Source organism: Convolutriloba macropyga, chromosome 14 (assembly GCF_964194025.1).
Source record: "Convolutriloba macropyga chromosome 14, txConMacr16.3, whole genome shotgun sequence".
Lineage (NCBI taxonomy): Eukaryota > Metazoa > Xenacoelomorpha > Acoela > Convolutidae > Convolutriloba > Convolutriloba macropyga.
In genome coordinates this window covers 25,122,964-25,147,918 of record NC_134481.1, presented here as the reverse complement: position 1 = coordinate 25,147,918, position 24,955 = coordinate 25,122,964, and the positions used below count along the sequence as shown (strand labels likewise).

Genomic DNA, 24,955 nt, shown 5'->3' with positions numbered 1-24,955 from the left:
TCATTGATTTAGTCATTGATTAAGTCATTAACTATGGGGTTTCGCCCATGTTTCACCATAATTATAATTATGATATAATATCAACCATCTTATTGCCATCACTATTCACACTAATAACCTTTCTAGTTAATACTAATGCATGACATATAACATCTGCTACTGCAGCACTAATTTTAAAATTAAGTTGTATTGGTTGTGGACCTATATGATCACTTTGATATCTAGTATCAATTACATATATTCTATAACTGCTTTTGAATGTTCTATGATTTATATATGGTTTTATATTATGTGGTAGCCCATTATAATCACTATTAAAGCTAACAATCTCTTTAAAAGCCTCATTATAAATATTAGCACCATAATTTTTATTCATTCTATCCTCAGGATAAAACTCACTGCCAATCTTACAATAACATTTAGTAACATTCATTATATGAAATGTACTTGCATAATGAGTTTGTTCATTAACATTATTATTTTCAAAAGCAATTATTATATATTGCGGTCTTTCTATACCAATTTCCATACCTAGATCAAGTAAGAAGTTAGTAGCATTGGGTACATTCTTATAAAATGTCTTTCTTTCAAAATAACTGAAGTCTACATTATTCTTTTTATTTAATCCTTTCTGTACAATAATTCTATTATCATTACTAGGATCAATACTAGGCACACACCATGATATATCTCTAATTTCTATATTACCATCATTAGCAACTGCACCAGGATTAGCATTAACTCTATATAGAGCTCTATCATTATTATTCCTTTTTAATATTAGTTTAAATCCTAAACCATATATAATCTTTTCTAAATCATTTACGAAACCAAATAGATCACTCATCTTAATCATCATATACATATGACCTCGTTCTGCAGCAATATGGTCACCTTTAATTTGACTATCTCTTACCTTGATTTCTAACAAAACCACTCATATTCATCATCATCAGTACTAGTTAATAACTTATACATCAATAGATTAGGATGACAATGATCTATATATTCAATAGTCCTACCACCACTAGTTTCAAGCTTAACTGAACTAAACAATGCCATCATACCATAATTAACTAATCTGATATTAGCATTATTAGCAAATACACCACCAGCATTATCTCATACAACAAACTATCTCTAGATAGGAATCACGCAAATTTAAATGATTCTCTTCGCTATTGAGAATGATATTAATGTTAGTATTGATTGTATTCGTTGTTGCCAGATTATTTGTTTTATATTTTATAATCTTACTTTTGTGTATATCATTGTTATAAACATAAGTTGTATCCAAATTAAAGTCCATTTTTTTAAGTCAAAAATGACAGACAACTGAATTCTATATGAACTACAAAAGATGCTTGAAACTGTAACTAAAACTAAAGAAGAGCATACACTTAACTTTAGAATGATAAAGCCAACAGAAAAGTTTAACTTTTGTGAACCTATACTTAATACAACAAAATTAGGTTTAATTAGATTCAGTTTATAACTCGGTGTTTAATGTGAATAGGAGAAATAATCAATTCTTATATAGTGATGGTGAAACATGGGCGAAGCCCCATAACAAAGCAATTACACCAGGTGCATATGAATTAACTGAAATAGCAGAATTAATAAAAGAAGAGACTAATGGTAATGTTATAATAGAACCTGATAAGAATACAATGAAATGTTTAATGGAAATAAAACTAGGTGCAATTAGTTTTGATGTAGAAAACTCAATAGCCTCATTACTAGGATTTAGAAAAGCAGTTTATAAACAAGGTAAATATACATCTCAGAAAATTGTTGATATTATGGGTTTTAGTACTATTAACATTCATTTTAATGTGATATCTGGTGTTAAAGATAATGGTAATAACACAGACATACTATATACTTTTACTCTAACAGAACCACCAGGTTACTTGATAAATATTATACCAACTAATATCTTGTATCAAAATGTAACTATAGATAGAATAGAATATATAGAGTTTCATATTAAAGATGAGCATTGAAGACCTATAGACTTTAATGGTAATGTATTAAGTTTTACTTTACATTTGATTTACACTTATACTTAATCATAGATATAGACTTAGTCATGGTCAGAAGCAGTTCCTGATAACCATATACTTAGACTTACACTTACACTTTCCTTATACTTATCTGCGAAGCAAGTTCCCCGATACTCATACTTTTACTTATACTTAATTATAAAACTCTCCGATCCCAATTAATTCTTAGTTTACCATTAATATTTTTATTTTTAGTTATATCAATGAAAATGTAATTATAAGGCTCTTTCCATACCTTATTACATATATTAGCAAAATCATTATAACTAAGTTCAACATTATTAAAGAAATCTTGATATATCGATGCTAGGACTTTACCTCTCTGTTCAAATAAAATAAATAGATTTCAGTTCTCTCTAACACTCTGCCTATCCAGAGAGAACAGGTTTTGATAAAGATATATCATATTGCAATTATTATGTCTACCTCTACAAAAGTATTCATTAATAACTGGTTCTGTGGCTCTAACATCATCGAATATCATTAGTTTCTTTAGGTCTTTGGGTAGTTTATCAGGAGATGGTAAATCTTTTGTAGCTTTAATAAATTCTATAATTGCTTTATTATTTATTCTTTCTAATCCATTGTATTGATCACCAGTAGGTCCACTGATGTATAGTTTATCAAAATATATACTAGCTAGAATTATTTTTTTAATAAGAATGTCTTACCACATTCACTAGGACCAGATATTATACATCTAAAGTTATCTGGGAATGCGGCTTCAGTAATTATATCATCATCATTTAGCCATGATTGTAAATCATCATTTATATTACCAGAGATATTACTAGTACGGGTATTATTGTTAGGTTTACCCTTTTGATGGGGCTTCACCCATGTTTCACCATGTTTTTCATCAAATAGATCTGCGAAGCAGGTTCCCTGATTATTATTATCATTATCTTTATCATTATCTTTATCATTATCTTTATCATCTGCGAACGAGCTCTGCTCGTGGCTAGCCAAGCAGTTTCCCTGATTAACATTATCATTATTAGCAAAGCTACTTCGTAGATCATTATCATTAACATTAACATTATCTTTATCATTATCATTAACATTATCATTAACATTAACATTATTATTATTATTATTATTATTATTATTATTATTATTATTATTATTATTATCATTAACTTTATATTTATCATTAACATTACAACCCAAACAAAAACACTCATTATATATTTCAGGACATTTAACTTGATTAACTAGAATATTCAAAACACTTTTAATTCTAAATCCTCTATCAATACGATAGATCATATATAAACAATAAGCCCCACAATAAGATTCATCATATTGTTGTATTCTTTCATTAGAGCCTAGATCAACATATTCTTCTAGGAATAATGGTGGGGTTTCTACACCAAAACTGTCAAAGTAATACACAGGACCATCTTCTCTTCTTATAACTAAAACCCAATGTGTACCATCAGTTGGATGTAAATTTACAATAATGTTGAAGTTAGTTTCACGGATACTATCTGGAGTCTCATCTCTCATTACAATTTCAATTGGTGTTAGATTTACATCTTTACCTATATCTTTTATTCTGATATCACTCATAGCATTATTATCAATATTAAATTTATTATTGAATTCTTCAAAAGTTAGGATAAGCATTTTTATAATAAATTTAATAAGTCTAAGTCTAAGTTTAAATCAAGTCTATATTTTATATATAAAAATGGAGACCGGTGGTGTAGTTTTTATTTTATTTTTAATAATTATACTTTGTTTTATAATATATGATTCAATACCGAGTAAATACACAAAACTAGAAGAAAGCTTTGGTGGATTTATGAATAGGAGTCTAGTTAAATTTGAATATGAAAAGTCACCATTACATACTATTGTTTATGGTGGAACTGGTACAGGGAAAACATATTTTATTAGACAATACTTAAAATTATACTCAGTCCAAAACCAAGACCAAAACCAAAACCAAGACCAAGCTAAAAAAATATAGTTAGAGTGTGTAAAGATGACAGAGACTGGATAGATCCTGAGTCTAATAAGTTTTATACGGGGTTTAATAAATGTGATATAAATATGATCACAAAAAATAATATGCATAAATTTCAAAATTGTGTAATAGTACTTGATGATATGGGTGATAGGTTAAATAAGGATATAGCTTATTATTTTACTGAAGGTCGACATTATATTATTCAAATGATTGTAATGTGTCATAAACCAGCTCAAATATTTAATACGGCAAGAATGAGTTGTGATACTATTTATTTAACAACTTATAATGGACCTGATCTATTTAAAAATTTTAATGAGATATATAAATGTGAACATGACTTTAGTAAAATAATTAGTGAGTTAAATAGTAACCATTATAATCGTACAGATGGAATGTCAGATGAACTTCGTTATGGTATAATTAGATATAATAAGAAGGAAAATACTTTTATTATTATTAATAGTAATAGAACAATGATATATGATTCAAGAGTTGGTTTCCTTGATTTAAAAGCTCTTGGTTTAAAAGATGAATTAGAAAGAAAAGATATAAATAAACTTATAGCATATATGAAACCACTCATGATAAATGCAACAGATAGAAATACCATTAATCATGATAATTATCAGTTTTATTTTAATAAACTTCTTACTTTAAATAATATTAAAATTCAGAATAATGTTTTAACAAAAGAGATGGTTAAAGCAAAAGGTTTAAAACAATTATCAAATATTGGTGGAATTATAGGTTGGGGTTTAGTTATAACTACTTATATTTATCCTGATTCAATAATAAAAACTCTTGGAGCCGTGGCAATGGGTGCAAGCAATATGTTGGATAGAGCAAACACTTTGGTTAACGTTGGATATGGAGAAGATCTGCCAAACAGGTTCCCTTTTAAACAAATTGATTATACTGATCTACGAAGTAGCTTTGCTAATACACAAAGTAATTATACTGATACGCAAAGTAGCTTTGCTAATACACAAAGTGATTATACTGATAGTGAAACATGGACAAAGTCCTATCCGCGAAGCGGTTTCACCGATCTAAAAAATAGTTTAGTTAATGGGGCACGTAAACTTGTTATACCCTTAGAAAAACTACAACAAGAATATATAAATGAAGAGATGGGAATTTAGAATAGAAAGGGAGGAAAGTTTTTAACCAGACTATATGGAAATAATGAAAAATTTAGAGAAGAGATTATAAATTTTGTTAGAGATAAAAAGGAATTAGACCTTGAATTGATTTTAGATAAGAGATGTAAAACTAATACACTCAATACGTTAGGAAATAAATACTTAGCAGAGTGTATCACATCTAAAGATAATACTAAAGATTTAATTGAAATCATGGCTAAATATTATCTGTGAACGGACGAAGTCCGTGGCAAGAAAAGCTCGTTGGAGAACCACGAGCAAAGCTGCGAAATGATCTGCGAAATGATTAGGTAAATATTATAGTTTAACCCTTTTATAAATGCTTTTATTTTGTTTAGAGTGTAACTATAAATATGGAAACATTGCTGTTTCAAAATATCATTATGAATCATGTCATAAAGATAAAACTTATAAATGTATGTGTGGTAATATAATACTAAGTGGTATTTGTGCTAATAATTTTTCTCCATGGGGTTGTTCCTTAAAAAATGAATCTAGTTCTAGCTCTAGCTCTGGTTCTAGTTCTATCTATGACTCTTACTCAGACCCTAACCTTAACCTTAGCCCAGAAGTCTTAATTAGAAGTTGTAATAAATGTAATTATATAAAACCACTAACTGATTTTGAGTATGTATGCATGTAGAAGTTGTACTTCAGCTAAAGTTAATTGTCCATATTGTGCTTCTGTTGTGAGATATGATGGGATATGGGCTCATGTAAAGAAACAGATATACCTAAAGGATTTAGTAGAAATCTGCTAAGCAGGTTCCCTGATTTGAGTGAGAAAACAATTAATCCTAGTTGGCAAAGCAAGACTGTAAGTCCTTTAGTTATTAGCCAAACTGAGGAAAGTTGTTCATGTAAATATTATAATTTTGTATCATTTCTTATTAATAATGGGTTAAATATAGAAAAAGTAAAAGAAAAAATAAATTTATTGAAGAGTATAGATAATTTGAAATAAAAGTATAAAAAAATAAAAAATATCAAAAAAGAGGGAATCACTCTTTAAGAGCGAAAAAGAGCGATCTTTCTACTGGGGCATCACTCCGATAGGGGCGATTTCGCTCTTAAAGAGTGATTCGCTCTTAAAAGAGGGATTTCTCTCTTATTTTGAAATTTGCTTTATTTTTTTATAAATTATTAAATTTTGCAATTACTTTGGGTTGTAGCTTAATTATGACTTAACCATGTAGTAAATAAAAACAAGGATCTTAATATTATATAAATATTAGCGAAAATTAAAATTTATAAAAGAGTTAAGCTGGTTTTTTTATTCAAGTTACACTGAAAAAACACTAATCACTGTGTTTCCACCGATCTCAGCGTTTATGACTGTGCTCTTTTTGTTCAAGTTATCCACGTAGTTGCTTCATCAATTTTTGCAAGTTTGGTTTTACGTGCTTGTTACACGATCTCGCTAGTTATACTGAAAAACACTAATCACTGTGTTTCCACCGATCTCAGTGTTTTTGACTCTATACCCATCACAGTGTGTTCCATATACAGTCTCACAGCAGGGATTATCATTTTTAAGAACTGTGACTTTGGTTTTTTTTTATCTCACTTAGTTTTATAGTATTTCATCAAAGTCGGGGGACGTTCACTGGAGTCAGTGAGGAAGGAACCCCAAACCTTCCGTTTGCTAAAGCAACTTAACTAGACTCGATGATTTAACCACTACGCCAAGTGAGGCAGAAAGTTTTAGTTTTAGATTGATTAAATATTGATTAGGGGGATATATGAAAACTTTTATTATTTAATATTTTTTCAATTTTTATTCAAGTTTTCTTTTTATGTTCAAGTTTTTTCGCAAGTTTGTTTACGTGCTTTTTACACGGTCTCTTTAGTTACACTAGTATCTGGGATACGTCCACCGGAGTCGGTGGGGATAGAACCCGAACTATCCGTCTGATAATGGACAATTACCAGCTTAACTCTGTACTAGTAGATTGCACTAAGTGAGTCAAGAAATGATAGATTTTGAGTTAATATAATGGTAATATGTAGTAGTGGATAAAACAAGCTAATATATAGTAGTGAATAAAATGGGGGTTATAAGCAAGTAGTAGATATATAGAGTAGTGGGAAAAAGGTGGTATATAGTCATCTTCCGATTAGGAAGTGGCGGAATAGCACTTTTTTCCCACTACTGAGGAGAACCGGTGGAGCGTCTTTTTGATCGATAATTTTTACTTAAAACAAGATGTAAAAGTCAGTCCCGATAGTGAAAACTAAGTGTTTGGGTCAAACTGTTTAGGTCAAAGAAGAGAGTGATTATCGTGTAGTTGTATTGCACTGTTTCAAAGTATTTGACTTGGGGAAAAAATTGAATGACTGAACGCTCCCAAAAACTGACGTCAAAGTCAGGTAGTCAATTACTCGATGTTAGGAGTATGATACTCGATGTTATAGAGTGTTCTCCAAAAAGTGATTTAAACCAAAACAGAAAACTAATGAGCAAATATTTAGGATATCACGCTAGTGAATACAAGTTAATCACTCTGGCGTAATATTAAAGCAAATAGTGAAGGCATGACATTACACTACCCTCCTTTTAATCACTTCCGGGAAGATTGAAAAATTTAATATCGCATTTTTCAGAGAGAGCGAGAAAAGTATGTGTAAAAACAATTTTTGCGAAGCGAGCAAAATTTTTTGATAATGTGCGGCTTATTCGAAACAGATTTTTTATTTTTATAACTTTTTTGCATAGTGATGTTTTTAACCATATCGACAAACCACTGTACATTAGGGTGCTGTTTTAGAATCCCTATCATATTGCAGACTTTTATATGCAATCTTCAATTTGAACAAACTGATTTCGCCGTTTTAGACGCTTTTAAAGGTTTTTGTTTTCCTTACGTTTTCGCTTTCTCATGTTCAATTGCTTGTTTTCAGTTTTGCTATGAGTAGTTTCTTTAAGTCAAGAACAACGTAAAACAGGTTTGATCGGCCATATTATTGTCTTAATATAATTGAGCAACTTTTGGAAAGTTTTTTGTTTAGGGGTGTCAGTCTAGTGCTCAAGAACTACATAGAAACTTTATTAAAATGCTTTTTAATAGCCGCAGAATTTTACAATTCAAAGAACTTGAATTGTATTGGGGCGCTGTGTTTTTTTAAGATGTGTTCATTCACACATTTTTCAATGACTTTGATCTTTCAAAACGGGATAAACAGGTAAAGCCCAGCGGGCATTAATTTTCATTTGAGGCCCACAATGGACGTTAGTAGTCCTTCAAGTGCTTAGAGTGTTGCAGCTGCTGGGATGGCCTCGATTTAAGGTTTAAAAGGCCATTTTTAGGAGTTTTTGGGCTCAAAATGGTGCAATTTTTCATGTTTTTTGTGTTTTTTTTTAAGTTTTTTGCTTGATTATTCTTAGGTTGAAGTTTTAAATAGTTGATGACGGCCTTTTGCAAGACAAAAGTACTTGTTATTACCATTTTATGAGCCATATGTTTTGGTACTACAGACACAAACACACAAAATGATACTAGTTTTTGCAATTTTTTTCAAGTTTTTTGAAAATTTTTGCAATTTTTTTGCGTTTCTCTAGCTTCAGGGGCCAGGGAATCTCCTTTAACGTTTGATAATAGGGCATTGTATAGTTTCTAGTAATAATGGAGTGGTTTGCAACATTTTAATATCTTGAATTTTAGCATTTTTTTTGGATAAAATCTGCAATTTTTTTGAGGTTTCCTAAAGTTTTTGTCAATTTTTGGTATTTGTCCATTCTCAAGTGCCAGGAATCTTATTCCTCGGTCTGCAAAAAATTACTGCCATAGTTGTTAGTTTCAATGGAATTGTTTTCAACAATTTAACCTTTCGAATTTTGAAAATTTTCTGCTAAAAATTGCAAGATTTTTATGTTTTTTTTTCAAAACTTTTGTCTTTTATTCAGTTTATCTTGCCTGAGTAGCCAGATAAACTCACACAGGGTTTGATAGCATGTAATTAAATAGTTGCTAGGTGTAATTAGATGGTTTTCAACATTTTAATAGAACGTTTTTCTGTTTTTTGAAATTTGAAATTTTTAATAAAAATTATTGCCTATCGATCTTTGAACCAATTAATTTTTTAAGGCTTAGAATTGGTTTGCTGGATAGCCTCTAGAGACACTAGAGTCATTTCTTAAGAAATGATTCTTAAGAAATAATATCACGATTTTCAGCAGCATTTCATTAAAATTTCAATTGGTATCATTTAAATTTTGAAAATTTTCTGGTTAACCGATCTTCAAGGGCCAATGAATTTTTTGAGGCCTTGCAGATACAATAATGCACCAATCTCGGAAACAAAATTTGGTTTTGAACATATTTTTGAATAGGTATATTTAAAGGGATTAAAATTTGACTTAGGCGTAAAAGCTTCAAAGTTTTATCAATGATTATACATTTGTATAGTTTTTTTGCTTGTTTGTTTCTCAATTTTTTGATATGATTTTGATTGTGTTTTTGCTGGCATCATTGAATTGATCTGCTGCTCAGGCAGAGTAATTCTAAGTTTTTCATTCAATTCTTTGAATTGTATTTCAGGACTTGTCCTGCTATGTTTTTTTATTTCGTCGTCACGATTTTTGTTACGATCATGTGACGTCACAACCACTTCAAATCTGCTTTTTGTTATTTCGTTCATGCAATTTCAACTGAAGTGCGTGCGTGATGTCATTTTTCGCTCTTAGTGGAGCGAGTTTTTTATTCGCGTGATCAAGTTTTTGGTCACACTTGACTTACCTCACTCTCAAAAATGACTTCCTCACTTTGAAATTGACTTTTATTTACTTTAATTCAAAGAGATAAGGTCAAATGGGTGTGTGTCACTCTAAATGAAGGTTATTTGAGAGCAGCTAATAGAGGCATCAAAAACGTATACAGATTTTAAGTCAAAATATAACATATCAGCCTTCAATGAAAAGACGATTTTTTTGGTCTGTCTTTTTTACTGATTTTTTTGAGACTGCAGATTTACCAAGCTATTGCGGCTATTTTCTGGCAGCTTGTCAGCTATGTCAGCTTTGCTCGTTAATGCATTTGTTTCGTAGTTTTCTCTACTTTCTTGATATATGGTTTGTCATTTTTTATATGGTAATCTCATATTGTCATTTGGCAAACTATTCGGACAATTCGGATATAAACGTCGGTTTTGCAGTCGCAACTGCTGTACAACATCCAGGAACAAAATCTTATTTTCTTTTCCTCTTCTTATCCTAATTTATTTACCTCGTTTGCTGTTTCAAATTGACTGGTATTCTAAACTGAACTAGCTTAGGCAATGTTTGGCGAGGGAAGACGTGAAGCTTTACTTTGAGTCGAGTCCGGAGTTTTCTGGCTATATTCCCTTCTTTGTTTCGTCGAATAAAAATTGTTTCGCTTTACTGTAGGTCACGGTTTTTTCAACCTTTCGCGTAAAATCCTTTTAACTTGAAATCTTTAATGCTTGTTGGAAGTCTTGCGAGACCCTGTATCCTCTAAGAGAAAGGAATATGTCTAACTATGGAATGACTTCAAAGTAGTTCGAACTTTCAAAATATTTTGTTTCAAAAATTAATTTTAATTTTTCCGTTTTTCGGATTCTAGGCGGGGTTATGGGAATCGATGGTGGCTATTTTTCGGCAGTTTTCTAGGTATTTTTGCAAACCGAAAAAGCACGTGACATAATTAACATACTATCTAAGGAGACGTGCTCTGTAATGGGGTGCGTATACTGTACAAGGGACAGCAACTGATTCAAAATTTTAGCTGATCATCTTGTTCTGCTATTGGAATTTTCTGACGTTTAGAAAAAATTTTGGCGTCTTTTAAGTTTGTGCCCGCATATTTTATACATCCACAGTCACTGAGCACGTGTCACTACATTGTAATTTTTGTAGAAATCTGGCACGTGCGGTCGGATGTGCAAATAATCTTTTCACACGAATGGAAAGATGTTTTTTATAGCCACCCTCATCTCAGCCAGCTATTATAGCGCTCCTTATTTCTTTTAAACCAAAGATTTTTTGTTGCTCTTTATATACGACTCGAAGAGGAGTATTGTTATTTTATACGTCTTTACAACTCGAAGAGGAGTTGGTATTCTACGGTTTTAAGCTGAAGCAAGTTTATTTATCACCTAAACTTTGACTTATTATCAATTTTTTTAAAAAAAATTTTGACATATTATCAAAGCTTTATAACAGTAGCTGCGTTTTTGAATGTATAGTAATCCGAAACTGCTGATGTGCATAATATAGAACCTACTATAATAATTTTTGGATATATTCTGTTTCGGCCCCCCAGCTTAGTTAGCATAAATTTTTTATGACCCCCAGGCGCACGTGCTATTTTCTTACATAGTAACGTGCTATATAACAACATATAATTTGTAACGGGGGGTCATAAAAACACTGGGGGGGGGGGGGGGGGGGCGAAACAGAATAGATCCTAATTTTTAAATATATTAATTTAAATGTAATTCTTTAAATATAATGTATAATATAATAGCACTATAATAATACTCCCCTACCTACCCACTCCAACCCCAGCAGCCTATACCCCTCCGCCAAACCCGATGTAGCTACTCCGCCTCCCCACTTAGGTGGGGGATAAGTAGTTAGAGGGATAGATAGCTTTGGGCTGGGGTGGGTTACATAGAGTGCATTAGGTTATCAAAGTTCATTAGTGCGTCAAGTGGGTCAACGGAGGGTATTTTCCGGCAATTTGCAGGCTATGTTTTGAATATAGTGCAGAATATTCGGGTCTTTCCCATTATAGCCCCCCCCCCAGAAAATTATAGCCCCCCCCCCAAAAAAAATCAAGTTATAGCATACAATTAAATTCATCATTTGTGCTTACAATTGTTGGTTACAAGTTTTTGTTTTGTTCCAGTATCGAATGCTGGAATTTTCCAATCGCCGTCATTATATCATACTCATGAAAGAGCGCTATTGTTTCCCCATTTATGTTTGCAGGTTTCTACAATTTTCATTAAGTTCATAGGAGCCATTTCGTATTATCTCTGTAGCAGCTGAAATGCGGTTATGAGAAGTCAACTAAAATCAATTATAATGGGCAAGCCCATGTCATCATCCGGCGGCTCGCCTACAATGATTTCTGATTTTGTGTTAAAGAGATGGTTATTAATTTCAGTGGCTCGCCTACATCGATTTCCGATTTTGTGTTAAAGATGTGGTTATGAATTTTCATCTGGGGGGGGGGGGCTATAGGTTACATGCCCACTAAACTGGGGGGTGGGGGCTATAATGGGAAAGACCCGAATATTCTCTGCAAATTTACGTAATGTACAATTGAATACAGTCAAGGTCAAAGGAACAAAATCAAAAGAAGAGGGATAAACCGATAAATTCCGGGTTTTACTGAGTAAATTTCATTTGGCATTAGTATTTAAGCTTTTTTGTCCTCCGACTGAGTTCAGGTTTTCTGTCTAATCTAATGAGACTAAATTGGAACTGCCGAGAATTTTCGAATTTAGTGATTTGGGATTTGTTCTGTTTTGCCCCCCCCCCCGCCCTCAGCTTTGTGGCCTTCCATCTTTTACGCTCCCAGGCGTGCATGCTATTTTTTTACTCAATAACGTGTTATATAACAACATATAATTTGTAACTGGGGCGTGACAAACACGGGGGGGGGGGAGGGGACAGAATAGATCCAAAAAATGGTTTCATGCTTTCACACCAAAATTTTTCTGAATTGTAGTCGCAAAAATCGACATCTCTCGTCACGCTTCTTAAAGCTGAAATATTAAGAGATTTTGATATAGTCTATTACTCAATAATTTTCGAATTGATGCTCAGCGTGCTTGTATTACATAAAGGTAATGAAAATGCTTAGTGGGCTCAAAACTTGGTCGCCCCATGCGCACGTTCTTTTTTTTAAAAAATAGCCACTTACTATATAACATAGTAACGTACTCTTTAACAAAATATAATTTGTAAGTGCGTGTCGTACGAAACATTTTTTCTTTTTTTGGGGGAGGGGGCAGAATAGATCCAAATCAATAGAATCAGATTTTTGGTTCAAGTTCATCCGGTTGGCCTTGATAGTTGCAATAGAAGTCTGCATAAATTTCTATAGGAACGCCGCAGAGAACTTTTAGCAGCTCCATTATGCAATTTTTAATTCAGGTGCTACCATTGAGTCTGGTGTTTGTGGGTATGATCATGTTCAACAATCTCTGTCTACAGTACGTTGGAGTTGCTTTCTACAATGTCGGACGATCTCTCACAATTGTATTTAATGTCGTAAGTAATTTATCACACCTCAAAAGCTATTTCTGCATGAACTGCTCGGCAAATAGGCGTGAAAAAGTGCATGAGCGTATTTGATTTTAAAAAAGTGGATGATCTCCATTGAGTTTTGAGTTCACCTGACTACGTATTTTCATGTAGTTTTTCTCAATTTTTCAAAAACATTTTTTGTTTTTCAATGAGATCTGGTATCAAATTCAAACACCCGTGTCGTATTCAGAATAGCGGCTGCAGCAAATGCTGAATCAGAGCAGCCATACAAAATATGTTGGGCTTGAGTTTAAACTTTTTGCTAACGATACAGCGATTGGAGTTTTCCATTTGTGTTCTTAAATATCTCACTATCTTTTAGGTTGTTTACTTGTATAATTATTTATGGTTTAAAACTGCACACATAGTAAAGTCGTGGAAAAAATTATTACGTGGGAAGGACAAAAATTCAGGCGAGTGATCATAGCATATAGTTGCCCTAAACATCTGTTCTGTACTTTCTCAATATCAATTTGTCATGTGGAATGCAGCTTTTGGGTCTGTCTGATTATACCCCCTTAAATTGTATACCACATGCTATGTTTACGGGAAAGGGGGTGGACGTTAATACTTTATATGACAAATAAGGATCCTATTGGAGAGACCCCAGCTTTTTGAGTGAAAAGTTTTGGCACTATGTCGTGAAACTGAATGAAATGGCCAACTGGACAGACAGTCAAAATTTTTGAAGCTGGTATCAAATCTGTAGGATACTGATTGACGAAAGGAAGGTATATCCTTACGTTTTGTTGGAAAAACGAATGAAATACTTGAGCGACTTTGTGATTTTTCGCCTATTGATTTGTTTTGTTGCTTTAAGTTGGATTTGGCAAGAAGTTTATTACTTCAGGAGTTTATAATTACCAAGCGAAATCAGTTTTGTTGGTGTATAACGATTTTTGTTGGTAAATTTGACAAAAAAAATAGGAAATTTTAAACTATTTTTTAATTTTTTGCAGTTTCTAAATTTTTCTAATTTTATACGGGTTTCTTAACCTAATGTGACTTGCTTATTGTTTTTGAGCATTTTAATACTCTATTTGCTCAAAGGAGTATTTTGGCTCTATGACCATGTAATATTAAAGAAATGCATAAATGCATCAATTTTTTAATTCACGTTGTTTTTAAATGCTTTTTGTATTCTTCATATTTTTGTTGCGCTTTGGGAGTTCTATGTTTTAAAATTCTATAGTTTTATAGTTGTTTTTTGGCAGCCTCTCAGTTAAATTGATTCTAATTTTTGAATTTTCTTAAAGATATTTCAATAAATTTTCAGCAAATTATGACCGATTTTCGTCTTTTTGCGTATTTCTTCTGACTTTGTGCTTTTGCATTTTTTTCTTCTTGAATCTTTAATTTGGAGCTATTCTAGAGGTATAATTTCTAAAAGGTGCTATTGGAAGCTATACAGGAGACTTTCCAAAAAATAGATAATAAAACTCTACTTTTTTGTTTTAACTGGTTGTTGTTTTCATTGTTTAATATAAATCTACCAAGTGTCGGGTGAGTGAATCTTAAACAGTAGTATTAATAACGTTGGGAAAACATTGGTTGGGAAGTAGCATCTCAGCAATTTGTGGATAATTTGTAGCTAAATTTTAAGGAAATTATTAGTTTTTTTAAAGATAACGGCTGTTCACACAATTCCATGATTTTTGAAGTCAAATTGGAGAATTGATTTTGGTCACGCCGATTTAGGTAGTAGAGCGAAAAGTTGATTGGTTTTGCGGCGTGATTATTTTTCACTCCGATTTCAAAATAAACAGTGTTTGAACAAAGTTTCGCTCTCTCGGTTGTTTTTTCGCACATGGCGCAATTTGTCTTTGATTTTTTGACAATTTTCAATTTTATATCTGATTTTGTAAGTCGTTTTCCCAATTTATTCATTTTTTTTCTAGGTGTCTTTTTTAATCTATGAAAATTGTTTGAATTGTGTCAGGAATTGTCCTGTTTTGTTTTTTATTCGCTTTACCTTTTGATCACGTTTTTGGTTTTGACATGTTACAATTTTCACGTTTGTCTCTTGACTTACTCAACTCACTGTTTCAAGTGAATGTGTTTCAAATTAGATCACTCATTGAATTGTGCAATACAGTCAATGTCAAAAGAGCAAAATCCACGGAAACGGGATAAAGGGATGAAGCCCGGTCATTAAGTCATATTGCATTAGGTTATCGAAGTTCAATAGAGCAATTCTAGCTGACATTAGTATTAAGCTTAAGAGCTTGCCTTCTAGAAACCGATTTAGGTGTAGTTTTTGAATCTAACTCAAACTGCACTCCAAATTAGAACACTTTTTGACACTTAAAAGAATTGTGTTATTTTCCATCTCCTTTTTTCTATCCCGATATGTTTCAAGAGCATCAATGGTGTCTATTTTGCGGCTATGTTTCTCGTGGAGGTAGTTCATGGTGTGAAGGGTGGTTCTTAAAGTTTCACCCGGGACCCTGCTCCGCAATACCTATTTCACACTACCTCCTCACACTGTTCATTCCTCACTGCATTCTTAACCCCTCACCCCATTCCCCCCACCGCTCCACGAACTGCTCCCCTTCCCACCGCTTAAAACCCACTCCACCCCCTTTCGCTCAATTAAGCTTGAGCTAGCCTCCTTAATCCGCCGCAAGCTACAGAGGAAGCTGATCGCTCGTAAGTTGTTTGAGAACACGACATTAGTCGGTTATGGTTTTTTTTTCCACGAGAGTCTAAATCAGAGGTCTTGCGGCTTTTGCAGATCGCAGTCTCTAACCCCCCATAGCCCGGCGTCCACTGCCGTACTTTATACTTATCCTTGATAAACTTCTTATTTAGTCGTAACTGTGATGTTTGGTTTCGTCACAGAATAGTAAGTTTGCATAGGGCTGAGATGATTTTTTAGCGATCGCGCTACGATTCGGTAAATTTTGCGAATCATTTGAGCATTTCTCTCTGGTGTAAAAAATTGCTCGTATTAAATACTGTTTCTGAAGATATACATCAACTGCTCCCGTTTTGCAATATTGTACGGTTTTTGAGTCACTCTTTGGGTAATTTTAGAAACTAAACCCCCGCTAGTCTCCCGAAAGCAAGTCATCCGAGGTTAGTCGGTTTGTTTCACTTAATTGTACTTTTCAGACCCGTCTTAATGGGTGAAAGATTAAAAACTTAAAAAATCAAGGAGGTATATTACAAGGTATTTTCCGAGTCAATGTTTGATAATTTTGCGTAAAGTAGGGAGTACTGATGACAAAAAGCCCGTTGTTCGTTCAATTTTTTCCTTATTCCTTTTTTCCCTTCATTGAAAATAATCTGCATGGCATTACGTCTTTTTATTAATTGCTCTTGAACGAAGGTCATGGCAATTATTATAAACGTGTTGGTCTTTTTTTTGCAAATTTTTTGCTTGACCATTTTGCGCTTTTCTTCTAGAATATTCTTTTTGACTTCTCAAGTGACTTTTTCACGCTTTCTTTCTTCATTTTTGAACGATCTCTCTTGCTCTCACTCCGAAATAAAGCTTGTTGCTAATATAAAGTGGGTTGCAGCATAGCAAAAACAAGGGCATGATAGGCGAGTGGTCTGCATCTGGTTATGGACCGGGAGGGTAGGGGTTTCGAATCCCGGCGGGAGAAAATGTTATTCTACCCGCCTTTTGTTCGAGAGCAATGCTTCCGACATCAGTCGCTTTGTTTATTGCTTGTCATATTTATTCCTCTGAATGATATCTTATTGCTCAATCGTGTTTTTGTGATTCCACTCAGTAAATGAATTAAGAGTGAAAAATTGTTTTCTTCTTATGCTTCTAAGTGGTGCGCAATTTTCCAATTGTATAATCTGATGTCTTTTTTTCACCTCCTGACTCTTTTCTGTTTTACTTTTTAATTGATCTCAAATGAAGTGTGTAAAAATTATATTACTCTTGTGGTCTTTTTTATTACAATTATTTTTGAGTGATTTTTCGTCTCACCCATTTGACTTGTCCTCAAAAACGGGATGAACATGTAACGCCCGGAGGGTATTAAGCTCTCTTTGAGCCGTACTCCTTACCAGTCTCTAAGAATGTGATTCACCAAAACTGATTTGAGGAGACAATTTCGTGGTGTGAAGGGTGGTTCTTAGTCCTAAAAGTTTGACCCCCTCAGTCAACGCCCACCTCAACCCCCACCCCCGTCGCCAACCACACCACCACCCCTTCCCCCGCTCCCCCTCACGCACCTCAGTCCGCTCTTGGAACCTCTGGCGATTGGGACCCGCTCTCGTCGAGACCTCCCAACACTGCACCCCCCGCTCACCATCTCCGCTTACCTTCTTCCTAAATGCTAGCATCCCTAAGCCCCAGCTCGCCGGTTGTTGGAGAGCAAATCGCCGGACGTTAGTTGGTTATGTTTACTTTTTGCTTCAAAGTTCGCTTTTGTCTTGCTAAAAAAGCTTAGTATGTTTGCTTTGCTAATGAGGTTCCTGAATGTTTGCTTTGATGTCAATTTGCTGGATATAATGCCTGAGTAAAGTTTATATAGCTAGCTGCTTCTTAACAGTAAGTGTTTCTCCCTCTATAGCTCCAAAGCATGCCGCCATGTTTCTTGATCAGTTAAACTACTGTTATTATTCAGCTGGTTAAAGCTTGCGCGCTTTAAGTAATACTTACATTCTACTTTTTTGCGCAATATTTCAAATCAAGATACAAAATTGAAACTTCGGCTGTTTGATGCCCGAGTAGAAACAAACTTCAAGTTTGTAATTCTCCAGAGAAATTGTTTTTGTTGTGAACTCGCTTCTGCTATATTATGTGCTTTGAGTTTTCAAATTACAATTTCAGTACCAGGGTCAAGCTCAAAACAGCTCTCTCAATTTTAACTGAAATAACAGGGTGAAACTGTACAGGGTACTCCCCCAATTTATGTAATAATTGTCAAGGCTTTATCAAAAAAGCTACATCAACACAACATCTGAAGGCTAGAGGTGTTTTGATGCTGAAATAATTGGAAATTTGTTCTTTACCATTATTGGCTAAGATACCCAGCTTTTCCCTGAATTACTTCCAAATAACTGTCAAGTCGTTCACAGATCTAAATGAGGTCACTAAGAGATAGTGGTTACATCAGAAAACATCCGCGATTTATACTGTTCTGCCCATTGTTAGCAATTTCATTTAGTTTATGAAGTTTTCTTATTTCAGCTGTTCTCATTTGTCATTCTGGGCCAAAAAACGTCATTACCCGCGATACTGTGTTGCGCAGTTGTAGTTGCCGGATTTTTCCTCGGAATTGACCAGGAAAAGGAATCAGGTTGGTTACCTTTTGCTTATTTTTGAAGCAGTTATCCCTCTGCTCATTGTTTATAATTAAATCCCGCATTGGAGCAGGGTACAAAGACTCTTCTCTGTTATTCTTGCTGTCTTTTCGCCCGGCTTTTTTAAATCAATCAAAACAGTGGATACACGTATCATCAAGGTACTATCTGAAATACTTACTCACATTCAAACATTCTATACTTAAATAATAGATTGTTCTGATAGCTCTAGTTATATGGCAATTTTATTCTCCTAAGTTTCCACAGCACTATCGGGTTGCAATAAGTTAGCGTCAATCAACGATAAGAGTTACTTTGAATGAGATGCTGATACAATCTAGCCACACCATAGTTTTCTTTCAGGTGTTCATTACTGACCTAACTCGCACTTTCTATCTTGCCACCTACATACCTCTGTGCTATTCTATATAATCGAGTATGTTTGAATACCTGTGGCTATTTTACCACTTGAGGAAAATGTGGACGACCAAATGTTGGATGAAAACATTTGTTCTGTTTTGGCTATAGTAGAAACATTCTAGTCTTTTTATTCCGACCTTATGAAATAATGAGCAGACAATCTCAGCTGATCGTTGTTATTTGTAGTTGTGTTTGCTTTGTTGAAACGCAAGTGCCTTCATTCGAAACCTCTTTCAGAATAAAAATTTTTAAGCTAAACTTTGCTAAATAGTTAAAATAGTTTTGCTTTCTAATAACCGCGGTCAGTCTCTCAAAGGCTCTTATTTAATCGGTGTCCTATTTGTGACTCGAAGAGGACTAATGGTTTTGTATTTTTCAACCCGGAGTTCCACATCATATAGTCAAATAGCGGACGTGAAAACAACTGTTTAGGTCAATCTGCTGAATAAAAGTCAAAAACAGAGAGTTTTAGATCGATTTTTGTTCATTTATTTCTATGCAAAAGTTGGGAATTTTTTCGCTAAGCTAGTGATTTTTTGTCACATGCGACGTTTCAGTACAATTGTTTTAGTTTTAACAATAAACATATCAATCAAAATGGGTTTTTAAATTATAATATCCAGTAATTGTAAGTTTTTGACCATATGTAGCAATTATTACACTTTTATATGCAATTGTGATCTATTTTTGTAATTTTTCCGGTTTAGACGGTTTTCACCCTCTAAACCGTTTAAACAGTTTTTTACCCTATTTGTAATTGTGTACGATTTGGTTAATGTTTAATAGCCGCGTCCTCAATTCTAGGCGGCTATTATAGCGCTCCTAATTTTTTACAATTCAAAAAATTTGAATTGTATTGGGGAGCTGTGTTTTTTTTATAGCTGCGAAGCTGTAAGCTGAGCGAAGCTATATTGCGGTGCTCTTGGTTTTTTTTTGTTTCGTCGTCTGACGCTCTTTTTTCGTTTTACATTTGTTCACACAGCAAAGCTGAAAAAGTCGCATTTTCTGAATGACTTCTTCCTCTCACTAACGGCATTTGCGCGCGTGACGTCATTTCTCACTCGCTTTAGCAAAAGTTTTTAGGTTATTTGCGTGATTAGATTTTAATCATGCGTGACTTACCTCACTCAATAAAATGACTTTTGCACTTTAAAACTTCAGTTTAATTTGAATTTGTTTAAGGTCAAAGCAACTCATTTGTGCAGTAAAGGTCCCTAATAATAGGCTTCTGCGGAATGAATTTTAAAAAGCTTTATTAATTTATCGCTGAATGTTTTTAACCTAGTTTTTTTTAGCGGCGTCGATTTTTTTTCAATTTAGATCTATCTGTTTCTATCTCTATTATATGGCACGCAGGTCTATTCTTTCGCAGCTATTCCGGCAATCTGCCGGCTATGTTTAACAATTCAAAGAATTTGAATTGTATTGGTGCGCTGTGTTTTTTTTTACAATTCAAAGAATTTGAATTGTATTGGCGCGCTGTCTTTTTTTTAAGATCTGGTCACACATTTTCATGATTTTTGAAGTCAAATTGGAGTAGCGATTTTGGTCACGTCGAAACAGGAAGTGGAGCGAGAAAGCGATTGGTTTTGCGGCGTGAATTTTTTTCGCTCTAAATTTAAAGTATAGTGAGAAAACCGTGTTTGAACAAAAATTCGCTTTCTCGCTAGTGGTTTTTTGTTCACATGCGGCATTTTCACTTTGATTTTTACAGTTTTTCGATTTTTGGATCGGATTTTTTTCTAAATGGTTTTCCCAAGCCATTCATAGTCATTCTAGGCCTAGTTTTCTTTTTAGTCAGTGAAAATTCTTTGAATTGTACGCCAGGACTTGTCCTGCTATGTTTTTTTTAAGGTGTATTCACACATTTTTCAATGACTTTGATTTTTCAAAACGGGATAAACAGGTAAAGCCCAGCGGGCATTAAGTTTCATTAGAGGCCCAAAGTGAGCTTTAGTAGTACTTCAAGTGCTTATAGTGGTGCAGCTGCTGGGATGGCCTTAATTTAAGGTTAAAAGATCATTTGTAGGAGTTTTTGGGCTCTAAATAGTGCAATTTTTTTTAATGTTTTTTGTGATCTTTTTGAGTTTGTTTGTTTGATTAGTATGAGGTTGAAGTTTTTAAAAATTCATGAAGGCCTTTTGCGAGACGCAATTGCTTGTTATGACCATCTTATGAGCTATATGTTTTGGTTCTACAAACTTAAACACGCATAATACTAATTTTTGCAATTTTTTTCAGGTTTTATGAAAATTTTTGTCTTTTTTTCAGTTTGTTTCAGTTTATTCAGCCCTAGCTGTCAAGAAACCTCCTCTAGGTTCTGATAATAGATTACTGCACAGTTTCTAGTGGTAATGGAATGGTTTTCAACTTTTCGCTATCACGAATTTTAGCATTTTTTGACAAAACTTGTGTTTTTTCATATTTTTTGTCTTTTCTCATAATTCAAGTTGTTTGAATCACAGGGGGCGGACAACTTCATTAGGGGTTAGATAATAAGTTAATGAAAAATTTTAAGTGCCATGGAATACGTTCCAACTTTTGAATATTAAAAATTTTAGCATTTTTTTGACAAAACTCGCCTTTTTTTCAAGTTTTTTTTTGAAAATTTTCGTCATTTCTTGAGTTTTTCCAGCTTCAGTGAACAAGCAATCTCCTCTAAGGTTTGATAATAAGACACTGAAATTTTTTAGTAATAATGGATTGGTTTTTAACATATTAATGTCTCGAAATTTAGCTTTTTTTAAATAAAATCTTCAATTTCTGTGAGGTTTCATAAAGTTTTTCTCATTTGTTATTTATTCCACGTTTTGATGGAAAGTTACTGCATGGTTGTTATTTTCAATGAATTTGTTTTCAACAATTTAACCTTTCGACTTTTTGATAAAATTTGCAATTTTTTTCAAGTCGTTTCGAAACATTTGTAATTTATGCAGTTTTCTGCCTCATTAGCCAGGTTAACTCATCCAGGGGTAGAGCATGCTAGGGAACAATTGAATGGATTTCAACAATTTAATTGAACAAATTTCTTTTTGAAATTTTTTCTAAAAATTATTGCCTATCGATCTTTGAGCCAATCTATTCAAGGCTTGGAAGTGGGTTACTGGATAGCCTCTAGAGACACAGAAAAGATTCTGAAGATATGAATATCACGATAGCAACATTTCATTATAATTTGCAATTGATTTCTTTTTTTTTATATTTTTTGGTCATTTTCCAGTTAGTCGATCTTCAAGAGCCAATGAATTTTGTTCAGGTCTTGCAGATATAATATTGGACTGATTTCAGAAACAAATGTTGGTTTAAAACATTTTAAGTAGGGATTTTTAATGGGGAAAAATTTTGCCTTAGGTTTAAAGCTTCAAGAGTTTTAGCAATGAGTATATTTTTAGTTTGTGTGATTGTTTTAGATTCTCAGTTTTTCGATATTGATTTTGTGTTTTGGCTGGCATTGTTCAATTGATCTGCTGGTCAGGTAGAGTCCTTCTGAGTTTTTCATTCAATTCCTTGAATTGTATTTCGGGACTTGTCCTGCTATGTTTTAAGATGTGTTCACACATTTTTCAATGACTTTGATTTTTCAAAACGGGATAAACAGGTAAAGCCCAACGGGCATTAATTTTCGTTTGAGGCCCAAAGTGGATGTTAGTAGTCCTTCAAGTGCTTAGAGTGTTGCAGCTGCTGGGATGGCCTTAATTGAAGGTTAAAACGTCGTTTTTAGTAGTTTTTGGGCTCAAATTGCTGCAATTTTTCATGTTTTTTTTGTAATTTTTTTAGTTTTCTGTTTGATTAGTCTTGGGTTGAAGTTTTTAAAAGTTGAAGAAGGCCTTTTTTGAGACAAATTTACTTTTTATGACTTTGTTCTGAGCTATATGTTTTGGTATTACAAACACAAACACGCAAAATGATACTAATTTTTGCAATTTTTTTAAAAATTTTTGTCATTTTTTGAGTTTTTCCAGCTTCAGGGGCCAAGGAATCTCCTTTGAGTTTTGATAATAGGGCACTGCATAGTTTCTAGTAACAACGGATTGGTTTTCAACATTTTAATGTCTTAAATTTTCGCACATTTTTGATAAAATTTGCAATTTTTTTCAAGTTTTTCTAAAGTTTTTGCCAGTTTTTTGTGTTTGTCCATTCTCAAGTACCAAAAAACCTATTCCATGGTCTGATGAAAGTTACTGCATGATTGTTAGTTTCAATGGATTTGTTGTCAACAATTTCCCCTTTCGAATGCTAGAAATTTCTTGATAAAATTTGCAATTTTTTTTAAGTTTTTCCAAAACATTTGTCTTTTAGTCAGTTTTTCTCACCTCAGTAGCCAGTTAACCTCATCCAAGGTTTTATAGTATGTAATTAAATAGTTGCTAGTGGGCAGGTGAATGATTTCTACATTTTATTCGAAAGAATTTCTCTTTTTTGAAATTTGAAAATTTTTCTAAAAATTATTGCCTATCTGTCTTCGAGCCCATGAATTTTTGAAGGCTTGGAATTGGGTTACGGGATGGCGTCTAATAGCCTCTAGATACACAGAAACGATTCTGAATATTTTAATGTCTCGATTTTCCGTAACATTTCTTTAAAATTTTCAATTGAATTCTTTTTTGAACTTTTCGGTCATTTTCGAGTTAATCGATCTTCAAGAGCCAATGAATTTCTTTCAGTTATTGCAGATATAATACTGGACCGATTTCAGAAACAAAAATTGGTTTTGAAGATATTTTTGAAATAGGTATAATTAAAGAGATCAAATTTTGCCTCAGGGGTAAAAGCTTCTAGAGTTTTAGCAATGAGTATATTTTTGTTCAGTTTTTTATTGTTTTAATTTCAGTTTTTAGGAGATGATTTTGTTCTGTTTTCGCTGGAATTGTTCACGTGATCTGCTGGTCAAGTAGAGTTCTTCTAAGGTTTTCATTCAATTCTTTGAATTGTATTTCAGGACTTGTCCTGCTATGTTTTTTTACTTCGTCTAACAGATGTTTGGGGTCTTTCCCATTATAGCCCCCCCCCCAGCTTAGTGGTCAGATAACCTATAGCCCCCCAAACATGGTAATTATACCATAATGGGGGGGCTATAATTTCATGGGGGGGCTATAATGAGAAAGACCCGATTTTTGTTTCGTCTTACCGTGACTTCTTGGAATTGACTTTTTCAATGACTTACCTCCCTCAAAAAAATGACTTCTGAGCTCACTTATGAAACTTTAAATTTTATGAACATTTACTTATTAAAGGTCAATAGTGTGCATCTAAGTAGTGCCAAACATATGACCTAATTATTGAATATTAGAGTCTTGAGTTTTTGATTTCGAATAATAATTTTGGGATCTTTTCCGTTTGTGCCCCCCCCCCCCCCCCAAATATTGCACGTGCATCTGGGGGGTGCAAATAAAATGCGCCCACTAAGTTGAGGGGGCACAAACGGAAAAGATCATAATTTTGAAAAGCCCTTTTAGGGCTTTCTCCTTATAGAGCTTATGTGTCTCATAAAAAAGACAGTCCGAATCTAACCCAAAAAGTCTAGTGGTCTATTAAAGGACTGGTGGTCGATCTGTCTATTTTATTTCTATAGTTGTTTCAATTCATGTAACACCACAAGCGTCTATCGCGGCTATTTTCTGGCAATCTGCCGGCTATGTTTCAATAAAAGCTGGTTTTTTAAAATCAAGGTTTGGCCCATTTGGTTTTTTTCAGTTTTTGCCAATTTTTTTTTTCTGTTACTGAGTGGTTTGCAAGAAATATTTTCTTCAGTCTTTTAGGTAGAACCATTCTATGATTGTTTTAA

At 33.4% G+C, this 24,955-nt stretch overlaps 1 protein-coding gene across 4 annotated transcripts in view; it reads left to right on the top strand.

Annotated features, from left to right (window-relative positions):
- Nucleotides 1-24,955, top strand: part of LOC142353074 (GDP-fucose transporter 1-like) — a 55,281-nt gene that overhangs the window by 21,060 nt on the left and 9,266 nt on the right. For all 4 annotated transcript variants that reach the window (XR_012761023.1, XR_012761022.1, XM_075405269.1 and 1 more), the window contains exons 4-5: nucleotides 13,330-13,446; nucleotides 18,638-18,746. Coding sequence is in view for 2 of the 4 variants with exons in the window: in XM_075405269.1 (XP_075261384.1) it covers nucleotides 13,330-13,446; nucleotides 18,638-18,746 (226 nt within the window). In the remaining 2 variants the exon portion in view is untranslated. The remainder of the gene's footprint in view (nucleotides 1-13,329; nucleotides 13,447-18,637; nucleotides 18,747-24,955) is intronic.